The 16,186-nt window shown below is 37.1% G+C and overlaps 1 protein-coding gene across 3 annotated transcripts; it reads right to left on the bottom strand.

Moving 5' to 3' along the window:
* Positions 1-65: 65 nt before the first annotated feature.
* LOC122843132 (glyceraldehyde-3-phosphate dehydrogenase-like) lies at positions 66-14,367 on the bottom strand. 3 transcript variants are annotated; one of them, XM_044137665.1, is made up of 12 exons: positions 14,013-14,367; positions 6,587-6,635; positions 2,490-2,589; positions 2,263-2,372; positions 2,095-2,185; positions 1,769-1,884; positions 1,563-1,644; positions 1,159-1,310; positions 982-1,060; positions 724-807; positions 475-572; positions 66-292 (listed from the first exon to the last, which is right to left on the bottom strand). In XM_044137665.1, the coding sequence occupies exons 2-12, from the start codon at positions 6,607-6,609 to the stop codon at positions 223-225; spliced, it is 1,005 nt and encodes a 334-aa protein (XP_043993600.1). In that variant the 5' UTR covers positions 6,610-6,635; positions 14,013-14,367; the 3' UTR covers positions 66-222. The 3 variants fall into 3 exon arrangements, with proteins under 3 accessions (XP_043993600.1, XP_043993599.1, XP_043993597.1); XM_044137664.1 differs by lacking the exon at positions 14,013-14,367 and adding an exon at positions 11,616-11,973; XM_044137662.1 differs by lacking the exon at positions 14,013-14,367 and adding an exon at positions 6,791-7,035.
* Positions 14,368-16,186: the final 1,819 nt, after the last annotated feature.

Raw genomic sequence — 16,186 nt, 5'->3', positions numbered from 1 at the left:
CTTTTTCTAATCTCATCAAAAAATGGTCAGTGGGAAGTTGAACTCCACCTTTTACAAAGTAGACATCTAATTGAAAGGACTTTATTAAGTCAGGTGAAAAAAATCACAGAAATATAAGGTTGCTATACCAAACAGGTGATTATAGTACAGTGTTTATCAGGAAGGTAGGTTGAACCAAGGGCAAAGGTCCCAAACAGTTTCCATAGGGTACAGGCATCAGCTTTACTCCTTGGAGAACATGTGCTGGATCAGGTCACACACACGGTTGCTGTAGCCAAACTCGTTGTCATACCTGCAAATAAACAAGATTGACAAACGTGTGAGCCACTAAGTAATCACACTCAGGAAAAGAGTTCAATTTCCCAAAACAGATCCTTAATGATTGTCTGCTTTGTAAAAACTTGCATTTTTATGGTAATTACAGATGTTTTTAGAGAGTGGCATAATGGATTGTGGGATATTACAAAAACTCACCATGAAACCAGTTTCACAAAGTGATCGTTCAATGCGATGCCAGCTCCAGCATCAAAGATTGAGGAGCGAGAGTCACCGTTGAAGTCTGTAGACACAACCTGAGCCAAGAGTCATGTACAGTTAGGAGACATGACCCCAGGTTAGGAGCTAGAGATGAATAACTGACTAATGTTTCGTAATGTGCTGCCATCTGCTGGCTCCTGAGCAGATAAATGTCCCCAGAGATGCAACAGTATTTATTTATCGTACCTGGTCTTCTGTGTATCCCAGAATTCCCTTTAATGGCCCATCTGCTGCAGCCTTAACAACCTTTTTGATGTCATCATACTTTGCCTGAATGGTGGAAAAAAAAAAAAGGGTTAAATTGCAAACTTTCAACCCAAATCTCCAAAGATGGTACAAAATTCAAGTTTAAAAATGAAAAAGAAAAATATAGAATTCAATTCTGTTCTAAAGTAAGACCATCACTTGGAGACAAACTGTTCAGATTATCTTTCTAATACTTACTGGCTTCTCCAGACGGACCGTCAGGTCAACAACAGATACATTAGGGGTGGGGACACGGAAAGCCATACCAGTCAGCTTTCTGTTATAGATTTACAACATGAGTGACCCTCAAGGCACCTTTATTATAAATCCATTTTACATTTACTAAAAATAAATTGGCTAAAATGATTTCCGTACCCGTTCAGCTCAGGGATCACTTTGCCGACTGCTTTGGCAGCTCCAGTCGAGGCGGGGATGATGTTCTGTGCGGCACCTCGCCCATCTCTCCACATTTTACCTGAAGGCCCATCAACAGTCTTCTGTGTGGCAGTGGTAGCATGGACTGTGCTCTGGATGAGACGACAGATGGAGCCAGTGACACATTTTGCTAATGCATTTAAACCAGACTCTGGTTTTAGTGTAGAGATACAGATTAGGGAGTAAACCTGCCAATATTGACTTAATTTCATTCCAATTTCAAACAACTAGCTATTTTAAATACTGCATCCCAAAGGGAGCCTTTTTAAATGATCTTCAACAGACTGTCCACATAACAGAGAGTACAACAGAGGGTTTAGATTTTGCTAAATATTCCCTTTTACCATGAGACCTTCAATGATCCCATAGTTGTCATTGATGACCTTGGCAAGGGGAGCCAGGCAGTTGGTTGTGCAGGAAGCGTTGCTTAAAAAGTAAATAAAAAAAGAAAAGGTTATTGGTTGTTCTGAAGCTGCATAGTTTCGATTCTTTACATCAAAACAGATTTGTGACACATTAAATGAAAAAAATGGATCCTGTTGAGACTCACCTGACGACCTTCATGGACTTGTCGTACTTGTCCTGGTTGACGCCCATGACAAACATGGGAGCATCAGCGCTTGGAGCCGAGATCACTACCCTCTTTGCACCGCCTTTCAAGTGAATCTGGAAGATAATAAAATCCTATGTGGCTTGATACAACTTGCATTAATATTACTACACTAAATTAAGACAACTACATATTCTTGCATCCCCTTCAGAAAAATTTAACACCACCCCACACTTTATTTAATTGTACAATCCAAATGTTTTCAAATTATGTTGTCCATCAACATTTATACCTCTTTATCAGCAAAGTGACTTTTGGGAACTTACAGAAGCTTTGTCAATGGTGGTGAAAACACCGGTGGACTCCACAACATAGTCTACGGCAGCGCTACCCCATTTGATGTTGGCAGGGTCCTTCCTGTACATTTTTACACCAAGGTTATGCATAATGTCTATCCATCAGGAAGAATATGAAGTCTGTTAAATACTACATACTCATGGAAGACCATGATCTGCATCTTGCCAATAAGCAGCTTGCCACCCTCTGCCTTCACCTCTCCATGCTTCCAGACACCATGAGTGGAGTCGTACTTGAACATGTAGACCTGCAAGACAACTTACAAGTTTAAGACTGCACAGAGATTATTTGGACATTCTTAAATACCATGCTTGTACCAGAAAATTGTGAGACATTCATTTATTCATTTTTAAAAGTTGCGCACCATGTAGTCGAGGTCAATAAAAGGGTCATTGATGGCAACAACCTCAACCTTCCCACCCATGGCTGCAGCTCGGGTCACCAGACGACCGATTCGTCCAAATCTGAAATACATTAAAAGACAAGAAATATAACGGACAGCATATAGACTGCAAAAAGAAAATTGCCTCTTTAAATACCAAAGGAATAACTGCAACACCAAGTGGTTTCGAGAAAATAGAAATTTAAAATTAGGTCTTAAATTTTGATTGGAGTGGAAAGAAGCCCTCACACAGTCAGAGCCCTCACACTGACCAATTATACTTCCAACAGAAAGAATAAAGTTTAGGTTCAAAATCCAAACACAGACTATAGAGCAACTTTAGCAAGTTAGCTATAGTCTTCAGGTATTCCTCTTGACCAGCAGGTGGCAATGACTGAAAACAAAAAAACTGCAGACAGACCATACAAGGTCAGCCCATTTTAAAGACACAGAGTTCACACAGGAAATCAAAAGGGAGTTTACTCCTAATATGGGAATCTTAAGAGTGAGACTTGAACCGGAGTGAGGAGGAAGCAGTGATAGGATTGCATCATCTACTTCAAACTGTCAAGAAACAAGAGATGCAATTGGATATCATGTCAGAAGAAGAAAATGGTTCAGTAAAACAATTTTCAAATATGCCTTTTCCTGAAAGATCATGAGTCAAAATTTAGAGAATAGAGGGGAAAAAAAAATGTATCGAGCAGACAAATCTAATTCTAGTCACCTGCTGATCTCTCAATCAATTTTAAAATTTGTATTTGCAACACTGATAACCAGGATTTCAGATTTCTCCAGGTACCGATGGGAACATCCTTAGGAAAAGCAGGCTTTTAATTTAATTTCGGCGATTTAAAAACAAATCGAAGGGAGCAAGAATTTTAAATATTCAGCTTTCGGCTGAATCTTATCCATAAGATCTGAATTAGAAGCAGTTCTTTAGCATTCTGGGAAGCAAGTAGAGAGTCAGAAGGCCAAACTGGACCGTCGCCCATCCTTTGTGTCTGAAGCTGGGCTTTGGCACCCTTCCAGCATCAACAAGCTAAATCTCTGAGCAGCAACTGATGCTTCACAGAAGACTGAACCCGTTTCAACAATCTCCAAGTCTTGGCAGCATCTATATGCTGCAACAAGGATGATCTCAGGACCTCGAAGATGTTGAAGTTAAATTTAGACAAGTGGGGAAAATCAAAGGAATGTGACAGCTGAGGGGAAACAGTGATGGAGTCAGTGGAGGGGCCTGGAGGGACACCGAGCATGGAGCTACCAGCGAACTATAAATAGAAAGAGAATAGACTAACCTATTACAACCAGGAGATAACGATTCCAACTCAAAATATTATGTTTTGGCAATTGCTACTGCTGTAATGCCAATTCATATTTACACGTAACCATAAAAAAAAACATCCTGTAGAAAATTTGTACCTTGAATCTACTGAACACTTTTGCGATTCTGAAGGGAAAACCTACAGCAGGGGTGTCAAACTCCAGTCCTCGAGGGCCGCAGTCCTGCAACTTTTAGATGTGCCTGTGCTGCAGCACAGCTGAATAGAATAATTAAGGCTCTGGAGAACTGATCTACTCAAGGTGGAGGTAATTAAGCCATTTCATTCCAGTGTTTTGAACCTGTGGCACATCTAAAAACTGCAGGACTGCGGCCCTCGAGGACTGGAGTTTGACACCCCTGACCTACAGGCTGGCGAGGGAAAGTCAAAAGCGTTCCAAAATCTGGTGATGGGTCCAGCAACACCGATGCGTTGGCACCGTGTCGGTGCGCGTATTGCTTTCAGCAAGTCACATGACCGATACAGGAACTGTTTCAAAGTGACACTGGCGCGCCAAACTGTGTTTATAAGGAAGCGAACGTGTCAACAGGATGCATTTGCCAAAACGATTCTTGAATTTTTAATGTCCAGCAGGTGTCAGTATTCAGTGACACAGTATCGACACAGTATCAATACAGTTTTGCTATGGGTCAAAACGCTTCATGACGCCTCATTTACCAATCACTACCAAAATCAGTTGAGCTCAATCTATTTTAAGGTGAACTAGTCTTCATTTTTACATACAATCTGGCAATTGGTGTAAAATATGTCTAGAGTAGCTTGAAAGATGATGACTGAAACTGTGCATAAATCTTATCCAGAGGTGAGGGTACCTAATACTTCAGGGGTAGAACCAAAGAAAATTATAAATTACATAAAAAGCTATGAAACAAATACAGTGATTAAACATCCATCCATTTTCTGTTCACCCTTGTCCCTAATGGGGTCAGGAGGGTTGCTGGTGCCAATCTCCAGCTACGTTCCGGGCAAGAGGTGGGGTTCACCCTGGACAGTCTGCCGCAGGGCATATACAGGACACACAACCATTCACACATACACTCACACCTAGGGAGAATTTAGAGACCAATTAACCTGACAGTCATATTTTTGGACTGTGGGAGGAAGCCGGAGAACCCGCAGAGAACCCACGCATGCACAGAGAGAACATGCAAACTCCATGCAGAAAGACCCTGGGCCGGGAATCGAACCCAGGACCTTCTTGCTGCAAGGCAACAGCTCTACCAACTGCACCACTGTGCAGCCCCAGTGATTAAACATTTACACTTATTTTGTAGTAGAATAAATTTTTATTACCCTGGACACTGGTTTAAAGTATTGAAAGCACAGCTTAATATAAGCTAGTTAGCAATACAGAACACGAAATCAAAAAAAAAAAAGAAAAAAAGTTTGAAACTTAGAACAACTGAAGCATACACAAGTCCAGATATACTGCCATCTTCTGAATATATATCACTGATGAATTTGAATGAATGAGTTACAACAATAACTCATATTATTGTAACTCATATAACAATAAAATGTTATATGCGTTTGTTTTCTATATAATTTATGATTTCAAAACCCAACACTGTTTTTTCTGAAGAGTTCAAAGCTTAGTTTATAGTCTTAAAAAAAGAACCCTAGCCAGATGTCAAAATAGACAGCAAAGTTGTATGAATTTCCATTAAAAATATTGAAGTGACTAGCACAGCTTAACGGAGCAACTCAAATGTTGTCAGCTTGTCTCAATTGCTTCTTCTGATGGCTTGCAAACAAATAAGTCTCTTTGCCTTAAAAGTTATGAGTGGTGATGGAATTCTGTAAAACTTGCGCGTTTTATTTTTGTCAACCCACAGTGCATCAATACATTACGGGTTACAACGGTTCTTTCTGCAGGCGTCATGCGGTTATTTTTATTTATTAATTTATTGCAAACAAGGAACACATAAGAACGACATAGAACGCCAGTAATTACAAACACAGAGACAACATCCACGGGCTTTACAGAACATACAACAATTAGTTTACAATGTCAAAATCTAATCGGTGGGCAAAGGTTGCAGTTCTTTAAGGGTCTGATTTGAATGGCTTTATCATTTGAACTTAGTTTCAAGGATCCTATGGAATATAATATACTTTGAAATATAGACTACATAGATATTAATAGAAGGTAAAAAAAAGTCTGGAAATTAGGTTTTTGTTGTAGATATCTGGAAGTGTGAATATGACATTTAACATAGATAATAAAAAAGCTAACATATAAAAATTCTGTTTTGACAAGTTCACATTTCTCCATCCTAAACAAAACATCATTATCTGTTAAAGTAATATTAAGATTCTTTCGTTGAAAAAAAAAATTGGCGAGATGCGGTTAGCAGTGAGTGCTGACGCAGCGTGACGTCAGCACTCACGTCCCTCTGCATTTCTTGTAGCAAACTTCATTTTTCTAAAAATAGTTACTGAAGATATTTTCAACGGTCGGTTATTATGCTAAACAGGTTACTTAGCAACTGTTGCTAAGGCAGTTACTTTTAAACGGCTCCACCTCTGGGATGAATAGAAATCTGATGGAGAACATTTATGAGAAATTTCATGCTTGTACCATCATCGTATTTTTATACCAATCGTCCAGACTAGAAGGTTTCTGCACAAAAGTTCGTGTAACTTTGATAGCTTCTTCCAAACCTTCCTATGTCCGTATTCATGACTAAATAAAATCTTTTCTGTAAAGAGAGCAAAGCCAGACGAGCTTACCCGTTGATCCCAATCTTCACCATTTTTTTCTGGTGTGGTCTTGCTGTTTCTAAACGGGTGAAAAGTTTAACATGTAATTAATAACGCAACACATGATCAGTAAAGTTTGCGTTAACTCAAACATTAAAACACAGATGGACTTTCAGTTTCTCGCGTGCTTTACAGTTCCTTCTAGAGAATCTCACAGGGAACAACTTGACTCACCTGTTCCTCCAAGGAGCAACGTCGATAAGGCGCTCTTTGCAAACAGCGAAAAAAATGCTTGATATGAAAAACGAGAGTGCAGGTACCTGAACCGTTAGTAAATGACCCCACGATCGCAGGGTCACTGGTATTTATAACAGCTGCAATGACCACGCCCCCGAAGGATGGCGTCGATATCTACCTAGACTACTGAACCAGAGTTTGCTCTCAGCATATTTCCAAACCTAAAATGTAAGAACGTGTTCTGTACTATAGGGTGATATAAAAGACACTAATGTCAGTTTGAACTAAAATTATATCACTTTTTAAAGAAGTGAATGAATGCCCATGTAATGTATAGTTTCACCAGGTGGCAACTTCAAAATGCTGAAGTTCTTTCAAATTTTTTTAATAATCAAATTACTGCTAAAGTTTTTGGGGGTAAATGCACTCAAATAAAAATTCAGAAACTTTTATGGGCTATTTAACAGGTTACCTGCTTTTGCTTGCCTTCACTTCTATTGGACTTCAGTTCGTCCCACAGCTGTAGTAGATAGCTCAGCTTCAGCTACAAGAACTTATTTATTTGTATAGTTAGTTAGTTAGTTAACTAATTATCTTGCTAGTTAGTTAATTAACTATCTTGCTAATTAATTATCTAGCTAGTTAGGTTAGTTTGTTGTAATGATGTCCATACAGGTCAGTATATAAAAAAAATTATTTGGACACCTGCAAGCTTATGCAAGATGCTTTTGCCACAGTACTTACAAACATCTGATCAGTTAATTATATTCTTCCACTGCGGTGTACTGGCTGAGTTTAAAACTATACATTTTTTGTGTAATAGTCTGAAAAGTGGATCTTCTGGGCCTGGTGAGGTTTGAACTATTTATAAGATCTGTTCATTCAGTGTATCCAAAACCAGAACTAAACACGGGGAGATGCCATCACATTTTGTTTTGATAACTTAGAAAGCCTCAACAAAAGCGTACATGTGTGCTCTGTTACTCCATGCTATGGTGTAAGTGTGTGCACATTGGAGGTTTCCTAAACTCCAGATTGATAAGGTTATTGTCTTTGGTCAGAGGTCTGTGTCTAATCTTGATGTCTCCCATGATTTACCTCAACCATGCTCTTTTCAACAAAAGGGGAACCTGGTTGCCATGACAACCCCGGAGGTGAGACGGCTGGTTAATAATTCAAGTCTCGCTCCATCCAGTCTGATATTTGTCTTTCTCCAGCTAAGACTGTATAAACATGGTTATAAAATTCAGCCATGGTCTCACAGCTTGACCAGAAGAACTCCAACATGAGACTGCTCTTCATCTTCATCTCTCCCCTGTTTTCACATTTGCTTTCCACTGGGCTAAAGATGAATTTATTGGTTTTAATGATATTTTGTAATATATTCTATCACCTGCTGTGTTGCAGCAAGTTTCACAGGGTATACTGTAACTCGTTTGTAAGATTGTCTAATGAAATCCTGTGCAAATAACAGCAAGGAACTGTTTTCATTCCTGACATTTGCAAATGTTTTTATATTCTTCTAACTGACTGCGTACAAATAGATAAAATAACAGTTTGTAAAGTTTGTAGATATTTTTATTCACTTGCATGTTTCTTTGCATGTTTCTCATAATTAATTTTTTACAACTGTTTATTTGACATTAAGCAGTCCACATTTTCTTTTATTATTGTTGCTTATTTTTATATGTATCTGTCTTCCTTTTGCCAGTCACTTTGCTGCTGATACACCCAAATTTCCCTTCCAAGAACCAATAAAGGATAATTCTATTCTTCTATGATATACAAATGTTTAAAGACTTTGAAAGACCAAAGGCACATTCTTTGCTATATCCCAAAATATTTTTTATTTTATTTTATTTTTTTGTATTCTCCAATAACTTTATAGCAGATTTAAAATTATTTACTTTTCTAGTCTCATTTGAGTGGGAGCAGCAGCGGCTATGGTGATATAGAGCAGGTGGCTCCAGTTCCAGAGCTTCCTGATTTGAACCCTGTTCCTTCCAATGGATAATTGGGAGTTTCCCCAGGAAATTCAAAAATAATTATGAGGAATGCATCAGAAAGGACATCTGGCTGAAATATCTGCCAAATCTGTGTGCATGCAACTGTGGAGTGGATAAGCTGCTGTGGTGTGTGGACAAAAAGGACAACTCTCGTTTAAGTGAATGATGTCTAACTTCACTCTCAACATACAATCCAGCTGAAAAGGTGTTTAAACTAGAATATAAGTATGAATACTTATTTGGTAAAACTTTTACGGAAAGTAAATAATGTAATGTAATGCAAATCCTTTATTGTTCTCCTTCCCTGTTTGTTTGCAGAAGAAAATTAGATTCTGTTTTATTTTCTACAATCAGAATATAATTTTCACTTTCACCTTGAAGAACAAATCTTAATCTAGTAACAAAATGAACACCATCATGAACATAATTTGTGATTATAAACACAAAAACACGTTTCATTTTTATGATGAGGTGATTAAATCTGAATCGCAGCAGGAGGCTCCAATTGTCTTTGCGGGTGACCTTTTCTAAATTACTAAGCTGATGATATTTAGGACATTTGTTGTATTTTTGTTTATGAAAGAATGAATTTGACAGTGGGGGTGGGAGACAGAAACAGAGAGACATGTTGCAAAGGTCAATAGCAGATTTAAACTTAAATGACGGAAGGGCAGCAGGAACCTGTTGAGCCACCAGGACCAAAACTCAGCAGTGTTAGACCCTTTTCCTGCACATCCTTAACACAAAAACAGTTAGATGCTTAATTGCTTTATAAAATATAATTCATTTTTAAAATGGTAGGTTTTCTGGCATAATATTATAGCATTAAATGACTAAAAAAACACAACAATTTGTTCATAATGCTTTTTACTTAATTGACACTTAAAAGAACTCTAAATAACTCAAAGGGTACAAATGCTGATAGTGAAATGCACATATTCTTTAAAGTGAAATATGCTGATTTAATTTGTAAATGCTGTTCAGAACCTGGAGCGGGGAACTTATGCAAAGCAAATTTTGTAAGTCTTTATGAATAGAAGATTGCTGATTAGTTTCCAGTAAAATTTTATTGATACCAATAAAGCAACCTGTACAAAGTGACCATGATTTAAAATCACTATTAAAAGCTGAGCTGATGCTATCAATAGATATGTGCAAAAATACCAGTTCAGATGTGGTTTTAATCTGTCCAAAGAATAGCTAAAAGAAAATAAAAATGTGTCTTTTTTAGGTCAAATTCAGATAAAAGGTTAACATTTTTGCATTGTTTCGTCTATAAAACAAGTGCTTAGTGTTTTGGACTGTTTTTAATTTTTTTTAAAGCAGTTATAATCTACTCAGGTCTACATCTATAATTGGTCTTTTTATTTCCCCTTTGTCCTAAATTACATGCATAACTCATGTGATAGAAATGGAGAACATCTGCTTCAAAATGACACTTTAACACAGTTGGTAACATAACCAAACTGATGGATTTAAAATGACTTTTGCTGTCTTCTATGAACATAAGTCAGACTGCATCATTTCACAATACTGCCTCTTTGCAATTAAAGCAAAAAAGGAAAATATATCATGTTCTGAGCTTAGTTCAATTCTTCTTACCATTATTTACAAAATAATAAAACATTCATGCAACAGATTGAAGTTAAAACATGTGAAGCATTCTTTTGACTTCCATATGGTGCCCTCTATTGAGTAAGTAAATAACCTGCTGAGCACTTCATAATAAAATTAACTCCAATAATTTTTCTTTGTAAGTTTTTGAGAACTTTTAGAGTGCACTTGTCTTTGCTTTCTTTTTTCTATATGTAAAGAAATCAGATATTAAGAATGTGCTGGACGTTTTTTATTTATTTGTTCAGTGTCTTGTTAATTATGAATCACTGAAATAAAAATTAATCAAAAATGTTAATAGAGCTTAAAGTAAACAAGCTGATTTGAGATTTCTTTATAAATCTTTTGAGGAAACTAAAGATACTTTGATGCAATTTGTACTCTCAGATTTTATGAGCTAATACTTCCTCTTGCAGTAGTTTGAACTGTGATGCTGACTATTTCTATTTTTTAAAACATTTTTAAGCCTATATTTAGGAAATATGTTCGTTTTTTATGTCCTCTGCTGACCTTTAGAGGGCAGCAAAAACCAAAAGGTAAATGTATTTCTATCACCTTCTGTGGCTTAAATTTTCAGATTGTTTTGTAAATACCTTGATTTCCAACCATCCTTTGTGCTGCTTCTTCTCCTAAGGCATTAGCACAATATATGTATATGTAAATGTATATGAATTGGATAAATCATTTGTTATGAAGTGGCACTATATAAATAAACTTTGCTGAACTGCATGTTGTTTCTTGCATAAGCACACAGTTTCAGATTTTGTCCCCAGGACTCATGTTGATTTTACTTTAAACTTTATTTCTTTATGTAGTTCTTGGACCAGAAATACACGAGCAGAATAAAATGGTTTCTACATATTACAATGCTAATCCAACCCAGCAGAAAAATTTGATTGACTCTCAAAATATGCAAATCCATGAGCACTCACACAAAAATTTGTCTGAACCTTGCTAATAAACAGTTTGGTGTGGAGCATTCATCTTTAGGTGTCACTTTAGCAGTAATGAAGTCTCAGTGTAATTTCTCAAAAGCTCTGGGGGCCAAACATGCTTTATGTAGGCACAAATGTAAGTAAAAATAAATTAATAGTCTGCCCAGCTGGGCTAAACAAGAGGCTAGATCAGTTTTGTGATTATCTCATTAAATAAAGCCCTGCTTGACAGCAGTCCCCCTCCTGCAAACCTCAGTTTTAACCCACCTTTCCCCCTGTAGGATTAGGCCATCATTCTTCATCGAGCTGTAGCCTCTACCTCTGTGTCTGCCTCTGTCTTGGCTGGAGCGACTAAATCTAAGAGCTCTCCTGGCAGGCGGAGAACGTGTCGACCTTGTCTCGTCCTCTGTTACAGGAAGGAGTCTCTAATCAGCTCTGCAGAGAGGATGTGGGGAAAACTGGCAGGAAACCAGGTGAGAGGAGGTAAATGAGATGTTGCTATTGAAGGCTGGGGCAGGACCATGTGGGATTTTACGTTCATAATTCATTCAGTCAGCTAGTTTGTTAGCCTACCCAGTATACGCAGCAGTCAGTGTGACATTTACAAAGTTAGAGAATGACATTTAAAGAAAAGACTTCCCAGATAAATAAGCTGAAGAATAGCAGAGAAAAATCATCAGTACAGTTTGATTGGTCAAACAGTTTCTTGCAATGCTACATCCTCTCACCAACACAAAGTAACTCCTAATGGCGATGTGAAAAGAAAATTGTGCATGGTTTTTTGGCAGTGTAAGGGTGAAAAATCTAAAATATGGGGTAGAACAACCTTTTGCTTTATTTCAACTACAAGTTTCCAGGGATAGATCTGTACCAGATTTGCACAGTCACATCTTTCTGGAGCCTTTGGTAGGTTTTCTTATAAGATTGTGTTTGGCTCCATCCCCAGTGTGATGCTGCCACCAGAGTGTTTTACTGTGGGAATAATGGTCATATACAGTGTTGTCTTTGTGCCAAACTCGATAAGAATGATAACTCTTACTATTATTTTTGCATGACAGCAAATAGTACATAAATGAGCACCTTCTTTCACATGTTCTGTAGCCAGTGTTTATCTAATGGTAGACTACAAAAAGAACTTATTATATTTCACTTAAAACAACAGCTTCATTCTTTTCTTATATGAAAACCAGATCTATTGAGCTAATGAATGATAATTCAATAATAATTAGGCTAAATTCTCCTACCTATATGCTCTTGGGTTCCTCCTTTGCTCTTCATGACCTTTACTTGTAGAGGACTTCTGAAGATAGATGTTTGCACTAGATTTTCTTTTGTCAAATAAAAAAAGGGCCCAACATTCACCCATGTTAATCATACAAAATTTATAAAACCATATTACATTTTCCTCTATCGCATACAATGCTTGTTTAAAAAAAATTAAGTTTCTGGATGTAGTGTGAAATTTCTGAAGGTTAAAGAGGTAAATTCTTCAACAAACACTCTTTGCATTAACTATTGTCTAGATCACCTTATATTTATATAACTCATGCAACAATTTGTTCATTAACTCTGTCTGTGAGCCCAAGCAGCAGCTAGAGCCTATGACTAAACACATTATGAGCTGGCTGTATATAATAATAGAAACAGAATATATGTTGTTGTTTTTCAGAAAACTGGGCTGCCAAGGCACAGATTCAGTTTTTGTTTCCTTTAAATAATAACAATTAGTACTTGCATTTGTCTGCTAATATTTAATTAAAGTTAATAAAGAGAAAGAAATAAAGTTAATGTATGTTGCTATTCATTGGCTCCTCATGATTGTTAAGGATATGATGATTGAAAACTAAACTGAATTTAATGAGTTAATGTGTTAAAGTCAAAATTAGAAGCAAAAGCCGCTTTCTATATTCTAATGCTTAAAAGGGTGGCTTGTAGTCCTGCAAACTCATCTGCACCTGCTGTCTCCCCCCAACCCCTCCTCAAAAACTTACTCAACAGCTAAATGTGATGATAGATGACCACATGGGCTATTAGGAAGAATATCGCACCTCATTTCAGTTTTATGGTGGGCTGTATTTCTTGGAACAGGAGTCTGCACAGACAAGGAGGTAAATCAATTGAATGACACTGAGGACAGAGGCACATATTTCCAGAAACTCATCACGTCTACAGCTGGTCTGAGATCTGCTTATTTAGCCTTTGAGAGTGCAGAGCCAGAAATAGAACGTATGAAGGATCTTTCTGTGGAAAACAGTTTGGGTAATATTGCCTAATTACTTTAGTATAATTGTGTTCTTCTGCTAGCTTGCCTTCCTATGCAGTTTTGTCTTATTTGCATTTTGGAAATGTCCATTTCATAAGCGAGACCTCTTACAGGTCATCCCAGTTATGTGTGTTAAATTAAGACAAAACTGACATTGTCCATGCTTCATCACATCCCAAATGTCAATGGATAGGGTCATACATACCACTTTCTTTTGTTTTACTGATTAATTTGTATAAAGTAGCATTGCATTTGTAGTCTACCCCCGTCAATCTGATTCCCCTCAATAAAATCAAAAGCAATCCTGTTTGCTGTTATACACTGTAAACCTGTAGAAGAATGTGATATCAGATAATACTAAACTTAAACAGTGTGGAATAGCTATATCACTCAGAACTCACCATTTTTAGAAGTGGCAGATCATACTGTGGGGTTACTTTTCTTCAACTGATACATGGAAATCAGATGAACTTAATACAGAGGAAGAAAATTAATTAACAGTGAAAATAGCTTGTAAAATCCAACCTACTTCTTAAACAATAAAGTTGTCTGTATCTGAAGAACGTTTACCTGTTACCTGTTTTTTTTGGGGTTAAAAAGCACCATGATGTGTATGAAATGTTTTTTGTGAATACCAGCTGAATACTCCTCGCTGCCTTTCTGTTTCACAGCATTGCCTCCAGCTCTGCTCGGTTCTGGTAAAGTCCTCCCCAAGGAACCGGTTTGTTTTGCTTTCAGACGCCTGACTGGCAGCCTAAATGCATCTGCAGAGGCCTGCGAGGAGACAAACAGCAGGACAACGTTGTGAGCGGAAAACAAACAGTATTGATTCTGCTGGACTCAGTAGTGGGATCAATCATTATGACATTTACTGGGAGCTCCGTGAAACCTGGACTTTGGCTTTAGGTTTCTGTGTGTCTGAAATCTGAAATTATTCATGTCATGTAGCAGCACTGAGATAATAGCATTGATGGGACTGTTTGTTGGAAGGATAACCAGATGCATCAGCCTTCTGGGTGCAAATTAATTATGGAAGATACAATATGTAACTTTTAATGGCGAAATATTTGTTATTGTCAAAACACAGAAAATGACAAAGTATGATACTTTTGTTTGTCTTTATAGCATGTAGCAGATGTTGTTTTGACTAGAAAAAGTCTAAAAAAGAAATATTACTCCACTTGCCTAAAGCTCCGAAAAGCTAGAGACCAGCTGGAAATCAAAATGAAGCAATTAGGTTTCAAAAAAGAAGAAAGGTAAAGATACACAGCTGTTACTAGATAATCCATCCATTGTCTATACTCACTTGTCCTTGAGGGTCATGGGGAGGGAGCCATCAATCGCCATCTCTGAGTATGAGATGGAATACACCCTGGACAAATCGCCAGTTCAACACATTGTAACTCAGAAACAAGCATCTATGAACTCAAACATAAGGGCAATTAAGAATAACTTGCTACAATTGTATTTGTGCTTTAATGCTGGGTTTGTCTGAAGATAATTCCAACTTCTTAGTTGAAACACTGAGATGGGAATAATTATCCATGCATAAATATTGCAATGTTTTAAAAAGTAAAAACTGTTTATATTTCAATCTTGTGATTCACATGATTAGATTTAAGCAAAAATACTTTAAAAACAAGATGCAACATAATTTTTCAGTCCAGAATTCTAAAATAGTTGCTATATGTCCTTATGATATATTTAAGAACATTTGAATTATGTCTACTTCAAAGAGGCAAGTCAATATTTCTAATTCTTTAAAACGTTTGGCAGGGCAGACCATCTCACTGTTTGGCAGGAACAGGATTACCCAGCAGATCCCACCCTGCCGCCTTCACCTCATCATGACCTGCCCAGTCACCCACAAACTGCCCTTCTGAACACAATCTTCACTGGATTTTCCTCACCAGCACTGACCTAGCAGGAACTCCAAATACAAAGCTTCTCAGAACAGAAACTCTCTCTGGTACCTGTAGCAAATAAATACAATTCAAAGAAAGATTAAGATTCACCTGGCAGTTTTTCAGATTTATTTTGGGTAACAAGAAATGTACATGCATTTAATTACAGTTCAAATAATTGTCATGCTTCTTCCTTCCTCCAGCACTTCATGACTGAACTTGATTATGATCTTATCTGCATGCAGAAACTACCTGGTGTCATTAACCTGGCATCAGCAGCTTACATGTTCAAGATTTAAAGGTCACATAAGATATCTCTATGGTAATCAGACACTATGGTATTGCAGTACAACACTCCAGGACGTGTGCCTGATGTTAACATAAACTATTATGTGTCAACATATTCAAATAAAATATTAGCCTGGACTGGTTTGTAATTGCCAATCAGTGACTCGTGATACTGGAAAACAATTAAATAACCAATAAGTTGAAGATAAAAAAACCAACTTAAAATCCCAAAATGAATAAAACAAACAAAAAAAGACATTCAGAAGGCAAAGCTTTTTGCTAAAACATCTTTGGATGTGCATATAGAGAAAAAAGAAACTACAACATCTATTAATACCTTATTTAAAAAAATGATTATTAAATAATTAAAGCCAAACTTTATG

The sequence above is a fragment of the Gambusia affinis genome, linkage group LG14, assembly GCF_019740435.1.
Source record: "Gambusia affinis linkage group LG14, SWU_Gaff_1.0, whole genome shotgun sequence".
Classification (NCBI taxonomy): domain Eukaryota; kingdom Metazoa; phylum Chordata; class Actinopteri; order Cyprinodontiformes; family Poeciliidae; genus Gambusia; species Gambusia affinis.
The sequence above is the reverse complement of the archived record's forward strand: the minus strand, read 5'-3'. Positions and strand labels throughout refer to the sequence as shown.

Excerpts from the sequence above, each read along its gene's own strand:
- LOC122843132 (XM_044137665.1), bottom strand. The coding sequence starts at position 6,609 with ATGGTGAAGATTGGGATCAACGG. Across the intron at positions 1,885-2,094 it reads CCACCATTGACAAAGCTTCT|ATTCACTTGAAAGGCGGTGC; the intron begins GTAAGTTCCCAA and ends ATTATCTTCCAG. Across the intron at positions 293-474 it reads TTTGTGAAACTGGTTTCATG|GTATGACAACGAGTTTGGCT; the intron begins GTGAGTTTTTGT and ends GTTTATTTGCAG.